Source organism: Apteryx mantelli, chromosome 1 (assembly GCF_036417845.1).
Source record: "Apteryx mantelli isolate bAptMan1 chromosome 1, bAptMan1.hap1, whole genome shotgun sequence".
Classification (NCBI taxonomy): Eukaryota; Metazoa; Chordata; class Aves; order Apterygiformes; family Apterygidae; genus Apteryx; species Apteryx mantelli.
Genome location: NC_089978.1, coordinates 134,472,288 through 134,488,937, shown reverse-complemented (window position 1 = coordinate 134,488,937; position 16,650 = coordinate 134,472,288). Strand labels below are relative to the sequence as shown.

General features: G+C 44.3%; 2 protein-coding genes across 2 annotated transcripts; one reads left to right on the top strand and one right to left on the bottom strand.

The window, feature by feature from the left end:
- Window positions 1-161: 161 nt before the first annotated feature.
- Window positions 162-8,939, bottom strand: FAM162A (family with sequence similarity 162 member A). Its single transcript, XM_067302678.1, has 5 exons — window positions 8,840-8,939; window positions 8,023-8,148; window positions 5,583-5,691; window positions 2,193-2,301; window positions 162-433 (listed from the first exon to the last, which is right to left on the bottom strand). The coding sequence occupies exons 1-5, from the start codon at window positions 8,853-8,855 to the stop codon at window positions 338-340; spliced, it is 456 nt and encodes a 151-aa protein (XP_067158779.1). The 5' UTR covers window positions 8,856-8,939; the 3' UTR covers window positions 162-337.
- A 58-nt stretch (window positions 8,940-8,997) lies between these two features.
- On the top strand, window positions 8,998-11,233 carry LOC136991330 (protein MIX23-like). Its single transcript, XM_067292177.1, has 3 exons — window positions 8,998-9,099; window positions 10,377-10,502; window positions 11,069-11,233. The coding sequence occupies exons 1-3, from the start codon at window positions 9,049-9,051 to the stop codon at window positions 11,231-11,233; spliced, it is 342 nt and encodes a 113-aa protein (XP_067148278.1). The 5' UTR covers window positions 8,998-9,048.
- The last annotated feature ends 5,417 nt before the right edge of the window (window positions 11,234-16,650 follow it).

The window sequence follows — 16,650 nt, the reverse complement described above, 5'->3', positions numbered from 1 at the left end:
AAGGAGATTGGTACCAAGAACACAGGTATGGCTCTCAAAGTCTTTTAAGATACCTAGTCTTGTGCATAGCACATGTGGGAAACAACTATTTTGTCTATCCAGTTTGTTCACTTGTCCTGTTCCTCTAACCTTGAGGAAGAGAATTTGGAGGAAATGGGAGGTTGTCAGAAAGAAAATAGATGTTTCTGTTTTTAATGATTACGGGATCATGTATTCATTCTTTCCTGAACACAAGTACAGAACTAACATACAGGAAAAATACAACTATATCCTCCTCCCAGTGCTGAAAAGGATGTTGTTTCTTCCCCAGTCCTTGGTCGCTTGCTTTCCTCCTCCTCTAGGGTTTAGCAGATGTACTCTGAGCAGCTTCCTCTCTCCATTGAGCTTTCTTCTCCAAGTTTATGCTTATAAGAGATTCATGCCTTTTCACAGCCTACAATACAAAGACAAGAGAAGAGCAGAAAGTGTTACCTAAAGGACCACAAAGATGAAACTTCAATCAATAGTTTACAAAATATCTGCCCTAACTTACTAAGACACAGTTCTGCCAACCTCAGTGCCATGAAGAGAAGGGGTTAAAATAAAAAATCCAGAAAGTATTTTGGTTTAAACTCACTATTTCTCTGGGAATAGAGTAAGCCTTTCTGTTAATGGCGCTAGCAGATGTATTCTGTGTTTCTGGTCAGTATTTAATATTAATCTCTGGTCTTCAGAAGTCAGAGATACTGAAAACAAATCAGAAGTTATATATAATAGATTCCAGCTGCTGTGAAAACAAAGGTCCCAAAGCAGCTGTGCCTCTCTTCTCTTTCCACTGTTTGCTTTCATACCACTCAAAACTAAGAGGAAAATGTTCTGGGAATTGTCAGTGCTTGATCTCTCTGCTAAAGCCAGGGAAAAAGCTTTCAACTGTTTTGTTTCAGAATGCTGCATCCTTTTCACTTTGATAAGGGGAATGCTGACAAGTAGAAATTTCACACTTCAGTAGTTTACAATGCTAGGAATGGGACTCAGTAACAAATTTTAATATAATTTCTCTAGCACGCTTAGTCTATAAAAACAAGATCTGAACAATGTAATCAGAGTAGCAGCTTAAGAGAAAGGCAGCATACGAATAAGGTTCTGTCCATGTAGATGCTTTAAGCTAGGGTTTTCTGCTTCCAGTCATCCTTAAAAGGACTGTGTTTCTGTTATCCCCTAATTTTTTTCAAAAGCAATATGACAATAAGCTGCACAAATTTTCATGTTCCTTGACTTTGAGACTAAAGCTGCTGAGAGCTTTCAGCTTGGCTTAAGTACACAAAAAAGCATCCCTAATTTCTTTACAGAAATACTAGGAAGTTAATCTTTCACCAACTCTGTTAAAAAACACGTAAAATTAAAGCATGACTAACCTTTGCTGCAGTTGAACCTTAGACCTTACACTTAACTTCATACAGTGCAAATGAAACCATAGGCCTAGTCCTGCCACATGCTGAACTTCTTGGATTTCTTGCCAAATTCTATGCAAGTGAAGGATGCTCACCATCTATAGGACTTGGAGTTTTTCCATAAAGTACATAGCTTTTTGATTTAATGAACAACAGCAGTTTGGGAAAAGTTGCTCCATCCAAACTACAGGAAGACAGTATTTTCTAATGCAATTAAAGGGCACAGAATTATTATGGACTGCTTCCCCATGGTTTAAAAAGACTGAGAATTCTCAGTCTGCATGTGGAGAAACATGCTCATTTGCTACTTCCATTATATTAATTCTATGAATGTTGCAGTATATGCATAAAGAGGCATTTGTAATAGGTCCATACAATGAATTGTATGGATCCCATTGGCCCAAAGAACATTTACTGCCTACCAGATACACAGAACAGGATGGTCTCTTTCCTTTCAAACTCTGGAAGCCTATCAGTAAAATTAAGTAATTAAATCTGTGCAAGATAAAACTAAGTATTGTCTGACAAAAAGGACTACTTTTCCTTTTAAAGGAAGCATACGCAGTCTAAGAGTGATATCACCGTTTTCTGACTTGTGAATTAATTGGTGAGGGTCACTTCTGAGAGACTAGAAGGACTCATTTTAATTTTTGCTCAGTGGTATAATGAAAAAACCCACCAATCTTAACTACTAATCCAAAAGAGGAGCTGAGGAGTTTGTGAAGATCCATTTCCACTCACAAGCCCAAATTCTGTACTTACCTGCTTCCCTCTAATCACCATGATTACGCAGCCCAGTATTGTCAAGGCAATCATTACATAGCTGAACTTCACACGCAGTGTGGTCTTTGCTGCTCTGATTGTTTCAATCCTCAAGGAAAAAAAAGAAAAAAAACCCCAACTCATTATCAAAGACCCAAATTAGCTGTTGGCTAGTCATTTGATTTCTCCCGGTATGCCATCTATGTAATCTTGTGTAATAACAGTCCTTGGCTCTTTTCACTAAAAATTAAAAAAGGCTTTACAAGAATGGGAACGTCTGATCCCCAACTTCCTTGGGAGATACTTAATCAAAGTCATAAAAGAAGTCACTGTTAAAGTTGGAAAGAAATGAAACATTTTTAATTTTCAGTTATTTAATTGTCAGAGAGTATTACATTTCTAGATCACTTAAATACTGGAGCCTTCTTCCTTTACCTTGCAGTCAAATTATTTTTATTATTTATTTTATGTTCAGTGGGGGAGGACTGCAAAAAGAGAAGGATGCTCTTACTAATATGGTATTTTTCCTACTACTAGCTCCCTTCTGTGCTCACCTCCACCTTCTAACATCTGTGAAGACAATGAGTAGCCCATCCATGTTTGAACTGCAGTATATTTTAACATATTTTAAAACATGCATTCTCCCTCAACAGCAGAAGCATAGTAAAAAGCATTTGTCAGCAGGAATAAAATACAAAACATTTAACAGTTGGAGTGTCTTGGGCAGAGGGAGGCGTTATCCTAGATTAGCAGTGTTTTTTTTTCCCCTGAGGTTCAAAATGGTGTCATTTCTGATGCAGTCTATTTTCTTTTTCAGCAAGAAGGCTTCCCCTACTACAGAATTCGATAATGCTATTTAGATTTAACATTGGCTGCCCAATGTAGCACTACTAGAAATCTCAGTAGGACTTGATAGAAGACTAGTGATTACCACTTCCCTTCTGCTAGAGTAAACAGAACAATAGCCTTAAGGTAATCTGTTTTCCTTACATACTGCAGAGGCCTGAAGCATTGTCAGCTTTCCAGTACAGCTTTGGACAAAAGGCTCCTTTAAATCTTTCTCATATTTCAGTGTGTTTATCTAGACGTGCCAGCAGTTATATCCCTCCTTAGTATTCGTCATTAAAGCCTTTCAGCTGAATATGAGATGAGCTAAAAGTATCAACAGGTCATTTATGTTGGGTTAAACTCTGAAGATCATTCTACCCAAATTACATTTCTGTTATAGCAAGTTTAAAGCTGGTGTTAGGGATACCAGTGCAAGAAGGGCCAATGAAGCATAACATTTTCAGATGCTTTCTACAACAACCAGAGACCTATATTCTGTATATCTAACCCTCCTTGAAGAATTTGGAGCAGTGATTCCCTTCTCAAGGAAATCTCATATTCTCCCTGATTAAACTTTGCGTATTATAAAATTACAGATGACTGGAAAAGCAACAGTATCATATGACGAAAGGATAAATGCATTGAACTAGGTACTTAGAATTCAAAGCTAACATGGCTAGTAGATTTAACAGAACTGAGAGACTACCACTGTATATGAACACCAGTGAATATGGAATCTTCTATCACATTTTGACCCCTGAACTTAGAAAAAAAGGATACTGAAGGATTCATGGTGGTTCAAGGCAGTAAAATCACAGAGGACCCAAGAACTGGAAAAATTATACTCTCGTTTTTGAAGAGAATGGCAAGAGGTTTGATCATGGTTTCAGCGTATTGCTGCGAGGATAAGATTTCCAATCATAGAGAATACTTTAATCAGGCACAGAACTAGCAGTTAAATTTAGCTTCCAGATTATTTGGTTTTGCTAATAATCTGTGACAAACATCTTGGGTGCAGACTGAAATTAAGCTGAACTGCACAGAGGTAGCATTTAAAAAACTTTATTAATTTGAGTACCTTGGATGCATTAGAATATACACGACAAAAAGGCAGTTATTTGAACACCATTTGCATTTTAATTTAATTAAATCAAATCCAGTGGCTAAAATAAACATTTATTTTGTTCAATGAATGAGTTACTTCTGATCACAAATTTCAAGATTACTGAGTTATATCGCATCCCCTTATACCTCATTCTTAATTTAGAACAGGAAAACAAGTTTTTGTGCTTTTATAGTTTTCAGTCAGCTTCTCAACCTTGGCTGAACTAATTGCTTAAAAAGGGGGGGGGGGAATTCTCTGTACTTGCAGAAAATCAGCTTTTATCAAAAGCTGGTTTATCCTTCCAATAAACAATGATTTTAGATGCACAGCCAATGACTTCCCTCAGTCTGATAAGTTTATCTTCTTAAAAACATTCATGACAACTATCTTGCACACAAAAATATACAAACTGACATAATTTTAATAGGTTTTAATAATTTAAGCCTTTATGTATTTCAAGTGCGATTTTAAGAAAAATGATTTAATATAAGATGGAGTAATTCCTTTTTAACAATTTTTAATCCATTATGATGCATTTCAGAAAAATGTAAGATACACAGGTGGATCTTCAATTCCCACACAATGCATCCAGACAAATAAAGTATCTTTAGAGGGCAGCTACCTAATTTGTTTACCTTAACAGCACAAAGTAAACTGACTGTGGGTTTTTTGGTTTAATTTAAATATATACATATATTTTAAAACATTATAAATATAATTTCAAAGATAACTATCCTACCACCAGGAGTGATTTTTAAACTAATACTTGCTTTTTTTGTTGTTGTTGTTAAGATTGATCTTAATTTTAGAATATGTAGACAGGCAGACTAGAACAGCCAGTTGTATCTCCCACACCTTGCACAGAGCAAAGCATTGATAGAGGGACTCCACCAGCAACAGGAAAATTTTGACAATGTTTTATTTTCATTAGGGAGCCTTGAACTATTTATTAGGAGCCTCCAGCCCGCCAGACATACATTAATAAGTATTTTAAATGATACTGTTTCAGTTATTCTTTAATTATGTCATGAAAGTTCCACAAAATAGTAGACTTTGACATAGTAAGAAAAACACTAGAAAAAACTTAATGTTTGCATAAAGCTTTTTTGATTGGAAGCAGAATAAAAAGTAATCGATTTGTGATGTTTCTCTACTGAAACAACTGATAGATGTCAGTCTTCCCTTCTGAAAAATCAAAAGGAATACATCTCCACAATAAAGAATTGCCCAGGTTTCCTCATCTACAAGACTGTAAAGCAATCACAATAGCATAAGATTTTAACTCTATCAGTTTCTGACATCAACACCTGAGGCAATATCAGAAGTGTCCTCAGTTCTGTGTATTTTTCAGCCATGAAAACCCATTCCCTTTAAGAAAAGTTGTTCTGGAGTTGCATTCAGGTAACTCATTCCTGCGTAGACAATGTCTCCTTTATAGCTTCAAAACTGGCACTTACGAGACAGTCTCTGGTATATCCTCTGCTTTTTTGAAATGGCCTGCCCACAACAAAAACCTTTTCTCCCAGTCTGTAGGCTTGTGTCCAGGTACCCTTAAAGTAGATCGGCCTATTACAAGTGAAAAGTTGGTTAGGGAACAAAAAAAAGTATGGCATAATCAGTTTTGAGAACCTGCAAGTATGTATTAAACTGAGGCCATGTAAGGGAAGCCAAATCTTACCCAAGGCCTGTATATTTGCAATATTAAATCTACAGAACCTGGTCCAGTAACTAAGCTTCCTAAAGTGCTGTGATTTTACTATTTTCCTATTCAATTTAAATTAGTTTAAAATATCAAATGGAACTGCTAGAAAAAAAAAAATCCAATATGCTGCACCAGAACATTGCAGAATTTAAATTTACCAGGGACTGTAGGATTTTTTTTTTATCTGGAGGTAAAAGCAACCAGATGCCAGTAGACAAAGATTAAACCCTTAATTTTCACCTCCATCTTTCAACCTTCATATACAAAATATAAAAATGGAAGGTTTCTGTACATAACATACTGTTAAAATATAGTAAACAGTGCAAAAATCAACAGGTTTTGGCTTTTTTTAAAACAATGGGATGCATCCTGCATAGATCTGTGCTGGTTAGTGGATTAATACATGATCTGGAAAATGGGGTGGATATCTAATTTGCTGACAACAGTAAGTTATTCAGAAACACAGAGAAGAAGGCTGAATGGGAAGTGCTGCAGAAGAACTTCTTAACACTGAGTCAATGACAGAGCCAGTGAAATCCCATGCATATAAATATAAAGCAACGCATACAAGAAAAACAATTCCAGTTTACATGCAAAAAGAGTCTCTAAACTAACCATTATTTCTGGGAAATTAGTCCTTGGGGGTTCGCAGAGCATTTCAACAAAATGTTCAATGTCAAAAAGGCAAACAGTCTATTAGCAATTATTAGGAAATGAGCACAGACCAATACAAAAGCATCATTATGCCATTGTATAAAACCATGACACCAGCATTTTGAAGAGCACGTGAAATACTGATCCCTCATCTCGAAAATCATTATAGTGGAACTAGAACAGGTACAGAGAAAGTTGGAAGGATGATCAGAGGTATGGAATGGCCTTCATATAAGAAACAATTTAACAGACTAAGCCCCCTTCAGCCTGGAAAAGCAGTAATTGAAGCCCCCTTCAGTACAACAGAGGGCTGCCGAATCGTAAGTGGCGTGGAGAGGGTGGACTATAATAAATTGCTCCTGTACTAGAAGGAGTATTGAATAAAGGAACATCAGACTGAAGATAGCAAATACCAAACTCAAAAAATCAAACACTAAACTGTACTTATTTTCTCACAGCACAGTTCAGCTGAGGAACTCCTTTTCACAGGACACGTATGCTAAAACACATGCAGCTTCAGGAAACTGGGCAAATTTACGATAGGAAAACCCAGCGAGGGCCATTAAACACAAAGGTGCCACCTCTGCTGAAGACTAGAACTTCACTAGTGGCAGGGACAGCAGTCTAGGAAAGAAACACTAAACATTTGCCCTATTTCTGTACTCTTTCATAGATACTTGCCATTGCCCACTGTTCCAGTTGGCCTTTGCAAAAATGTAAGGGCCTTCCTTTACTGGCCGCTGCTGGAGACACAACACTGTTAAAGAGACCCTTAGTCTCACTCAGTACAGCTCTAATAATATGTTTTTAACACAGATGTATGTAAAATGCTTCACATCTGTATGCTCCTTTTATCTAGTATCGATGGGTCAAAAAGGTAACCTGTTATACAGGAAGTCTGATTAGAGCATCGTAGCTGTCCCATCTATAGCAATGAAATGTTTCACGACCTGAACTGTACCTGACCTTTCCTTAAATATGAACTAAACCAATGATTCAGACTGTTTTCTGCAGGGCATGATGAGTTTTGCATATGGCTGGAGCTGCTTCTACTGTGAAAAACTGCAGAAGTACTTTAGCTAGTACTATGTTCTTAAACATCAGTATTCTACACTGGGGTTGAATAGCTGGTTCTAGAGTGCAGCTGAAGAGCCTCCATGTAGGGCTGTACATTAGACAAGACTCTAATGACCTACTAGAAAGTGAAATCTATGTTATTGTCACAAGAAGGAAATTTTACTATAGACTTTGTTGAAAACTAAAAATCTTACTGCTAATTTTAATGTTCGATTTTTCAGTCTAAATCAAAGATAAGAATTCCTTCTCACAAAATCAGGGATATTAACATACATGTCAGCCAAATTCCCATCCAGATGATCAGAGCCTGGATATCTAAATATTTCATGAAGTTTTCATCATTGGTCCAGGTTTTTCAAACTGGCAGCACTTTTTCTGAGATAAAGCATACAACCTTTCAGAAACACTGAAATGCTCAAGCACTCCTCTACAAAGACAGCCTGATCTTTATCAAAAGCTCTTACTTCGTGGCTGAGGCTGACTCTCTTCCTGGGGCTTGCTGCAAAGCCTTCTCTGTATCTTCAGATCCATTCCTCTAGCCATCCACAGAATTGAAGGAACATTTCTTTCCAGCACTTTAACAACCCAGTCTGGAAGGGAAAGCAGAGGCAGCAAAGGCACTGACTTAACTCAAAATACGAGAGTGAAAACGCTACCTTTGAAATGAAGGTTTATTTTTTATTTTTTACAAGAGAAAACTAGTAGTAAAAACAATAGGTTCGAAACTAACAGTACGCAAGAAACAACAGATTTAGGTTGCAACAGAGTCCAACAGAGAAACTCGAGCTCGATTCTATAAGCCATCACTTGATCTTGCCTGTTAACCTTATGCAGAAAAATGGCCCTGCAAAATTACAGCCTACAGGCGATTTCTAAAACACAGTACACATCGCAGCTTCAAGGAACTTATCTATTGACACGCTTCAGATGTCCTTTGGGCAGTGCTATTTCGAGGACCGTACACCAGCATTTCACCAACGTCCTAACGCTAAGCCGCGGACGTGGCAGAGCGCTAGCAAGAAAAAGGCAGCTCTGAGAAAAGGCTCCCCCCGGAGGGAAGCTCTAACCCATTCTTTAACCTAAAGGAATAACGAAAAAAAGATCCTGAAAAAAAATCCCGAAATTCTCCTCGCGGAAACGCTACCTGCAAGCCCCGCGGAGCGCGAGCGCTGCCGCCCGACCGCCGCGGCAAGGCCGCGCGGCGCCCCCGCGGGCCGGGGCCCCCAGCGCCCCCGGGGAGCTCTGCCCGCCCTGCCTCCCGCTGTGCCGCAGGTCACTCACCGGCGCGGACCCACATGGCACCCCCGCCCGCAGCCGCCGCGGCCGAGCCCAAGCGCCCCAATGTCACGGCTCGGCCCCGCCCTCCCGGCGGGAGGGGCGGGGCACCGCCCCACGCACTGGCCCCGGCCCTAGCCCCCGCCCTTCACCGCGCGTCATCCCGCCCTCCTCCGGTTTGATTGGCCGCCGCCGCGGCCCTCGGTCTTTCCAATATGGCGGCGCCCAGCAGAGCCGCGAGCTGTGAGGACTTCGCTGAGTTCCAGGTAATCCGCTCGTGGCGGGCGGAGGGAGCCGCACCCCCCACCCGCCTCCCCACGCGGGAGGGGGGCGGCCCCACACGCGCGCTCGTTCCTTGGCAACCGGCCGCGGGGGCGCGCGCCCAGAGGGTCACCCTCCTCCCCGGCTGCGGGCGGGAAATGGCGGGGGCAGCCCGGGGAGGGGGGGCTCGCGTCGCCCGGGTCCTGCCGGCGGGGGCGGCCCGGGGCCGGGGCGCCTCCGTGCCCCGCGGTGCGGTGGCGCCTCTGGAAACAGCTGAAACGAGCTCGTGGCTGTTGGGGTGTGTAGGCTGTTCTCAGAGGAACGCGAGTCCAGCATGTTCTGAACATACCTTCCCCCCCCCCCCCCCATCTTGAAGTCTACGAGGCGCTTGCTTCTTTCCAGATATGCTCTTTGAATTGTGTAGCATCATCAAAACCCTCATGTTCTTCCAAGAGTTAAAAAGAATGCTTTTTTTTTTTTTTTTTTCCCCAGCTACAGATATTTAGTAAGGTCCATCCTCAAATGAGCATGCCTGCCCTACTGTTCAGAAAGTACGTTATTTAAATGGGGACAGATAAATGGCAAGGCCTCATTTGTCCACCTCTCAGCACACATAATTATATAGTGCAGGAACTCTGTCCATGAAACTAGCAACTTGTGTGCATCTAGGCCACACCTCTCCTTTTTCTTTTTATATTTTGTGTTCCTTTAAAAAGTGTATCTTCAGCAGTATGAACAGGATCTACATAGACTGAGGCTATGGTTGCTGTTTTGGGGGGTTTGGGTTTTTTTTGAGGGGGGGTAAGGTGTTTAAAAATGTGTTATTTTTATTATGAATTTGCTATTTTGTTGCAGTCTCCCATTTCCATCATTCCTTTTAGTAAGCATTAGTGCTGATGGAGCTCTGGAAACAAACTCTGTGTGTGGAAAATTCTGCCCCAGCTGTCTTTTGAGAGGCCATTTGGTCATGTTTCTGAGAAAATAAATGAGACCATGGCCCCACTGCTGGGGGCGGCAGGGGGAAGGTTTCAGGAAGATTTTAGTTTTTCAAATGTACCTCATTGTCTCTCTCTCTGACTTTTGCTACTAAGGCAACTAATTGGATTGCAGCAAATACTCCCTGCATGTGGAGACTGGTTGGCCTGGGGTTTTTGCTGTTTCTAAGCGATCTACCTTTACTTTCTATTTTACCTTCTACTTTGTATTAAAAGACTTAATCATGCAAATTTTCTTTTCAGTAGCCTATTCTCAGAGATATAAGCAAGGATTTTTTTTGATACAGGAGTTGCTCAGGGTGATGAGGACGATCGATGACAGAATCGTCCATGAATTAAACACTACAATTCCAACAGCTTCCTTTGTAGGGAAAGTTGATGCCAGCCAGACATGTAAAGAGCTCTACCAGTCTGTAAGTGTCTGTTCCTTTAACTTCCACTCATTCCTTGACGTTTTGTTACATGCAGTGTCCACTACAGCAGGGCATCCTCAGCTTCTTAGGAAACAACTGGCTTGATACACCATACTTTATGTATCCATAACTGGCATACTTGACTTCTCTATGTAGCTAAACCATGTGCATGTAAAAAATGTACTTCGCTATAAAACCATGTGGAGTATTCATTTGTTCTGCAATACCAATCCTTCAAGATGTATTTCAGACTTCAGTGGATGGTGTTAGCCCAGCCCATGCTTTAATTTAAAAACTGGTGCTAGCACACTTCTGCATTGCTTTCAAAACCTCCTGTTCATGCATATCTTTGGCTTTTATTTGATACCATCAGATCAGCTTGGTAGCTACCACTCTAAGCAGTGTTGCTTCTCAGCATATGGATTATAGAGAGTCAAAGGGAGGTCTACAGGCACAGCGGTACCTCGATTTCAGAAAGTTTTGCCTCTTAAACTTATAATGTGGAGATTTTTGTTCTCTTGGATCACTGAACTGGGTGCTGTGACTTTTTTGTCTCTCCCAATCAGCTGATGGAAGCTCACACCAGCAGAGAGCGAATCATCAAAAGCTGCATCGCTCAGACTTCCAGTGTAGTGAAAGCTCTCAGAGAAGAGAGGGAAAAGGCCCAGGATGACATGGTGTTATTAAAGCAACTCAGGAAAGAGCAGACAAAGGTGAGTGGTGGAGCTTGACGGAGATTACTTAGGGAGGAAGATGAGAGTATCTTTCCCAAAGGGACTGACCTCCATGATGGAGAGAACTTGAAGTGGATCCTACACAAATACAGTAGAAAAGCATGCATGCTTTGCCACAGTGAACTCTAGTTTTCGCTGACTAACACCACTTAGCATACAATTTAACTGTCTTGTTTATTTCCTTCAAAATGCCTGGTGGGTTCCTCTTGCCTTTTTATCTCTGTGTAAGCTAGTGTCTTGGCAAACTGCAGATATGAGTGCCAACATAAAAACACTAGAAAATAATGAAATATGTGCTTTATGTATGTCTCTTGCACCGCACTGGTACACAGCCTTAAAACTGTGCCTTTTTTTTATCACCTTGAGAAGCATCTTTATCACTCAGTGTGTTGATCAGGGTCCTTGTTGTCTAGGATGAGCTGCCAGGCAACCTTAAATTCCACTTAGCCTTTTTTTTGTTGTTGTTGCTCAATATTTCTTGGAATTTTTTTGAGTGCATTGTGATGGTGTGAGTGTTTCTTGGGTTGCATAAGGAACTTTAGCATGTGCACCCCTCTCAGTGTCTGGCCGATAGGATTGAAGGCCATAGAGCAAACGGAAAGTGTACTTCATCAGAGGTGAACAGTACAGCTACAAGGTGGGGGTATCAGAAATGGAGAAAGGAACCTCTCTGGAGTTCTTAGCTCCCTTCCAGAGCCTGTTTTTTAGGGGAAAGGATACTGCACGTATAACTCTAGCAGGAGGTTAGCAGGGATGTGAACTGTCCTATTGGTTTCATTAGACATTCTCCTTCAAACATGCTCCATCTGTGTGACTTGTGTTTGCTTTGCATTTCTCTTTTTTTTTCACCCCATATGCTTGAAGAACACACCAGATAAGATTATTTGCTTATTGCTCTTTTGCATACACTGGCTAGGTGTGCCTGCTACCTTCAGCAGTTTAATGAGCCTTCCTCAGTTGAGGACTGTCTCAACCAGGGCTTCTAAATTCACGTCTTTGAGTTTCCAATATAACGGCTGTTCTCATAATAGCTAGACATCCCACCATCATATCGGGGCCCTTTATCATAGGTACAGCTTTCCCTGCTATAGTGTTGTAGGACTTTAAAAGATAGGTGGATGGTCCTGAAACTTTGTTTTTTGTGATGCTGAACTTCCTCAAAACCCACTTGCTACCTGTACATCCAAGAGGAGCCTGTCGTTGCCCCTGTATCCAAGAGCAGTTGAGTGCTGATGCAGTTGCAGTTGGAGAGCTTCCTAAGGAGATGATTTGAACTCAAGGGTTCAAGGACCAGCATCTGATTTTCCCAGGTCATTAAGTGAGAGAATTGTTCAACAGGCGTTCTTCAGAGACGTGCTCCATTGTGAACTCAGATTTAAAGAACCAGGCCACACACAAGTGGCTTTGTCCTTAAAGTGTCACTTACAGAACTTCTAACACGCATCCATATCGGTCTGGAAAACCAGAATGGAAGCCTAGCGTTTTCTGCGATTTTTGTTTGTGGAGCCAATTCTTTGAATCTTTGAGTTACGGAGCCCAAAACCTGCCACTAAAACTTTTCGGAGGACCACAACCATAATGCTTAATAATTAGTGGTAATTTAAAATGTTAAAAGCAATCCATGTTTTGGGAACACCCCAGAAATCTTTTGGTCATACTGCTCTAACCTGCATTTGGATACTTGTGAGATTTTTCTTTTCCCTTCCCCCCCCCTTTTCCCTTCCCCCCCCCTTTTCCCTTCCCCCCCCCTTTTCCCTTCCCCCCCCTTTTCCCTTCCCCCCCCTTTTCCCTTCCCCCCCCTTTTCCCTTCCCCCCCTTATCCCTTCCCCCCCCTTTCCCATCCCCCCATTTCCCTCCCCCCCTTTTCCCTCCCCCCCCTTTTCCCTCCCCCCCTTTTCCCTTCCCCCCCCTTTTCCCTTCCCCCCCTTTCCCTTCCCCCCCCTTTTCCCTTCCCCCCCCTTTTCCCTTCCCCCCCTATTCCCTTCCCCCCCCTTTTCCCTTCCCCCCCTTTCCCTTCCCCCCCCTTTCCCTTCCCCCCCTTTCCCTTCCCCCCCCTTTCCCTTCCCCCCCCTTTCCCTTCCCCCCCCTTTCCCTTCCCCCCCTTCCCCTTCCCCCCTTCCCCCCTTCCCCCCTTCCCCTTCCCCCCTTCCCCCCTTCCCCCCTTCCCCCCTTCCCCCCTTCCCCCCTTCCCCCCTTCCCCCCTTCCCCCCTTCCCCCCTTCCCCCCTTCCCCCCTTCCCCCCTTCCCCCCTTCCCCCCTTCCCCCCTTCCCCCCTTCCCCCCCTCCCCCCCCCTCCCCCCCCTCCCCCCCTCCCCCCCCTCCCCCCCTCCCCCCCTCCCCCCCCTCCCCCCCCTCCCCCCCTCCCCCCCCTCCCCCCCCTCCCCCCCCTCCCCCCCCTCCCCCCCCTCCCCCCCCTCCCCCCCCTCCCCCCCCTCCCCCCCCCTCCCCCCCTTCCCCCCCTTCCCCCCCTTTCCCCCCCTTCCCCCCCTTCCCCCCCTTCCCCCCCTTCCCCCCCTTCCCCCCCTTCCCCCCCTTCCCCCCCTTCCCCCCCTTCCCCCCTTCCCCCCTTCCCCCCCTTCCCCCCTTCCCCCCCTTCCCCCCCTTCCCCCCCTTCCCCCCCTTCCCCCCCTTCCCCCCCTTCCCCCCCTTCCCCCCCTTCCCCCCCCTTCCCCCCCCTTCCCCCCCTTCCCCCCCCCTTCCCCCCCCTTCCCCCCCCTTCCCCCCCTTCCCCCCCCTTCCCCCCCCTTCCCCCCCTTCCCCCCCCTTCCCCCCCCTTCCCCCCCCTTCCCCCCCCCTTCCCCCCCCCCCCTTCCCCCCCCCTTCCCCCCTTCCCCCCCTTCCCCCCCTTCCCCCCCTTCCCCCCCTTCCCCCCCTTCCCCCCCCCTTCCCCCCCCCTTCCCCCCCCCTTCCCCCCCCTTCCCCCCCTTCCCCCCCCTTCCCCCCCTCCCCCCCCTCCCCCCCCTCCCCCCCCTCCCCCCCCTTCCCCCCCCTTCCCCCCCCTTCCCCCCCCTTCCCCCCCCTTCCCCCCCTTCCCCCCCCTTCCCCCCCCTTCCCCCCCCTTCCCCCCCCTTCCCCCCCCTTCCCCCCCCTTCCCCCCCCTTCCCCCCCTTCCCCCCCTTCCCCCCCTTCCCCCCTTCCCCCCCTTCCCCCCCTTCCCCCCCTTCCCCCCCTTCCCCCCCCTTCCCCCCCTTCCCCCCCCTTCCCCCCCTTCCCCCCCCTTCCCCCCCCTTCCCCCCCCTTCCCCCCCCTTCCCCCCCCTTCCCCCCCTTCCCCCCTTCCCCCCCCTTCCCCCCCTTCCCCCCCTTCCCCCCCTTCCCCCCCTTCCCCCCCCTTCCCCCCCCCTTCCCCCCCCTTCCCCCCCCCTCCCCCCCTTCCCCCCCCTTCCCCCCCCTTCCCCCCCCCTTCCCCCCCCTTCCCCCCCCCCCTTCCCCAATTTTGCTTTTCAAATGCATATTTTTTGGTTACAATACAGATCTGTTTGGTCTTGTTATTAATGCTTCTTTCATCTTGCTGATGAATGAAATTGGAGGAATTTATTCAAAGCAATATCTTCTGGGTCATTGATTAAATGATAATTGAAGTTCTGTGGGGCTAGGAGCCAGTTCTTGCAGTCTGCCTACAGAAAAATATCATTTGATTATTAAATTAATTTTGTATCCTCTTAGTTTTCTTAAACAAAATGTCATTAAATATCTGACCAAATTCTGGAAATCCAAAACATGGAGCATAATCATTAATAGCTTTATCAAGCAAATTGGTAAGGCTTGTTAAAATGCCAAGGTATTTCCTTTTTTTTTTCTCTTTTTTTTTTTCTTTTTTTTAACTGTCTGTATATCCATGTTGATTAATTATGTTGCTGTTCAGGCATGCAACTTTAAGAAAAAGACTAAAATATTAGTTTTACTTAGGCCGGGTATCAAAGGCAGTTAATATGACAGTCCAGACAATTGTAAACCAGTTTGTGTCTTCCAGACCTGTGGATCTTTCCTATGACTAAAAACTTGGCATTAATTTCTAGAGAAGTCCTTGAGTGCTGGCTATACAAATCCTCTTTACCTGCCTTAATTTTTTGGGGAAAATATGAGAAGAATGATGGTGATTGTCCATGTTTGGATTTTCTGTTTGTTTTTTAATTCATATCTAGTCAAACTAGAAAGACTAGTGTCTTTAAAAGAAGTCATTTGGCGGAGGGGCGGAAAATGCCCATGCCTGTCATGATGGCCCTGTTGCATCAGAGTGGTTTTTGAAGCCAGTGGTCTGCAGATGTGCACTTAAATTCTTTATTTTAAGCAGAAAGCCTTATGCTGCAAGTGAAGAAGCTGCCTGGCCTACTACTGGAAATTCCAGTAGTTTTGCCCACCTTTTTCCATCTACTAACTAAGTCCCACGGGAATTTTTCCATCAAGACCCCCCCCTGATCTTTTCAGCATGTGAAAATTAAATTATTTTTAAGTAAGAAGCTTTTAAAGTAGGAAAAAGCTTGCTTTGAAATGCTAAAGATCTTCTGAGAGGTTATTTTCTTGAGACTAATCTTGGTCAGCTGGCCACCCTGTTAATGCTGGGTTGTTATTTCATGGTTTGGAGTTCTCTTGAGTAGGTAAAAGTTCATCCAACAGCTATATTAGCTGTGTGTGTCTGGACGTCCTGCTTGGAAGGTTTTTGAAGGGAAGGTTTTTGCTCTGTGGGTTTGCACCTGTTCACCAACTCCGTAATTGGAATGAAGTGTTCAAAATGGAGCTACTCTGATCCTTAGTCTGTTGCGTTAAAGACTCAACAAAAATAAAGCCTAAACATGGGCATAAATAGCAAATAGGTTCTCAAATCCTCTACTGCTGCTTCGGAGCCTCATGGTGGTGTCAAGTTAGCTTGGGTCTGAAAACATCGCATGTGCCCCTTGGGAGTTCCTAATAGATGCTAAGCAAAGAGAGATTCTTGTGTCTCTCCTGGGAGTGCTCAGGAATTACTTCTTGTGGTGTCTTTTGCTGCAGTTCTTGCATCTGTGTAAACCTCATTTGTGCTACTGTGTTTTGCATTCCGTACTGACTGGTTCAGACAGCATGGCACACGCGATCTGTTCCTGCAGACCCTGTGTGGGCCAGTGCACAGACTAGACAGTGAAGGAAGTGGAGGGGATCTTTCAATGAGCCTCATCCTGAATGCAGAATCTGAGCGCTGTGTGTTCAGTTCTGGATTTGCTCCCAGCTTCTTACCCGACTCTAATAACGCATATGTGGAAGAATGAGAACTTGAGGCTGCAGAGCTAACCCTACCACTGTCATTCCCTGTTCTCAGTGTTTGAATCATGCATAGTTTTTTTTTTTTGTCTGCAAAGCCATTAGGGTTAATCAGTTCATTGCTAGCAAATCTAAATGGGCAATATTCAGTGAAGAACAAAGCATTAGTAATCAGTAGCA

What these genes read in the sequence shown, in the direction of transcription:
- FAM162A (XM_067302678.1), bottom strand. An exon ending in GAGTCAGCCTCAGCCACGAA is followed by an intron (nt 5,692 to 8,022) that starts GTAAGAGCTTTT and finishes CACTTGTAATAG; the next exon opens with GCCGATCTACTTTAAGGGTA. An exon ending in GATATACCAGAGACTGTCTC is followed by an intron (nt 2,302 to 5,582) that starts GTAAGTGCCAGT and finishes TTTTTCCTTGAG; the next exon opens with GATTGAAACAATCAGAGCAG.
- LOC136991330 (XM_067292177.1), top strand. Translation starts at nt 9,049, where the DNA reads ATGGCGGCGCCCAGCAGAGCCGCGAGCTGTGAGGACTTCGCTGAGTTC. An exon ending in AGGACTTCGCTGAGTTCCAG is followed by an intron (nt 9,100 to 10,376) that starts GTAATCCGCTCG and finishes TTTTTGATACAG; the next exon opens with GAGTTGCTCAGGGTGATGAG. An exon ending in GTAAAGAGCTCTACCAGTCT is followed by an intron (nt 10,503 to 11,068) that starts GTAAGTGTCTGT and finishes TCTCCCAATCAG; the next exon opens with CTGATGGAAGCTCACACCAG.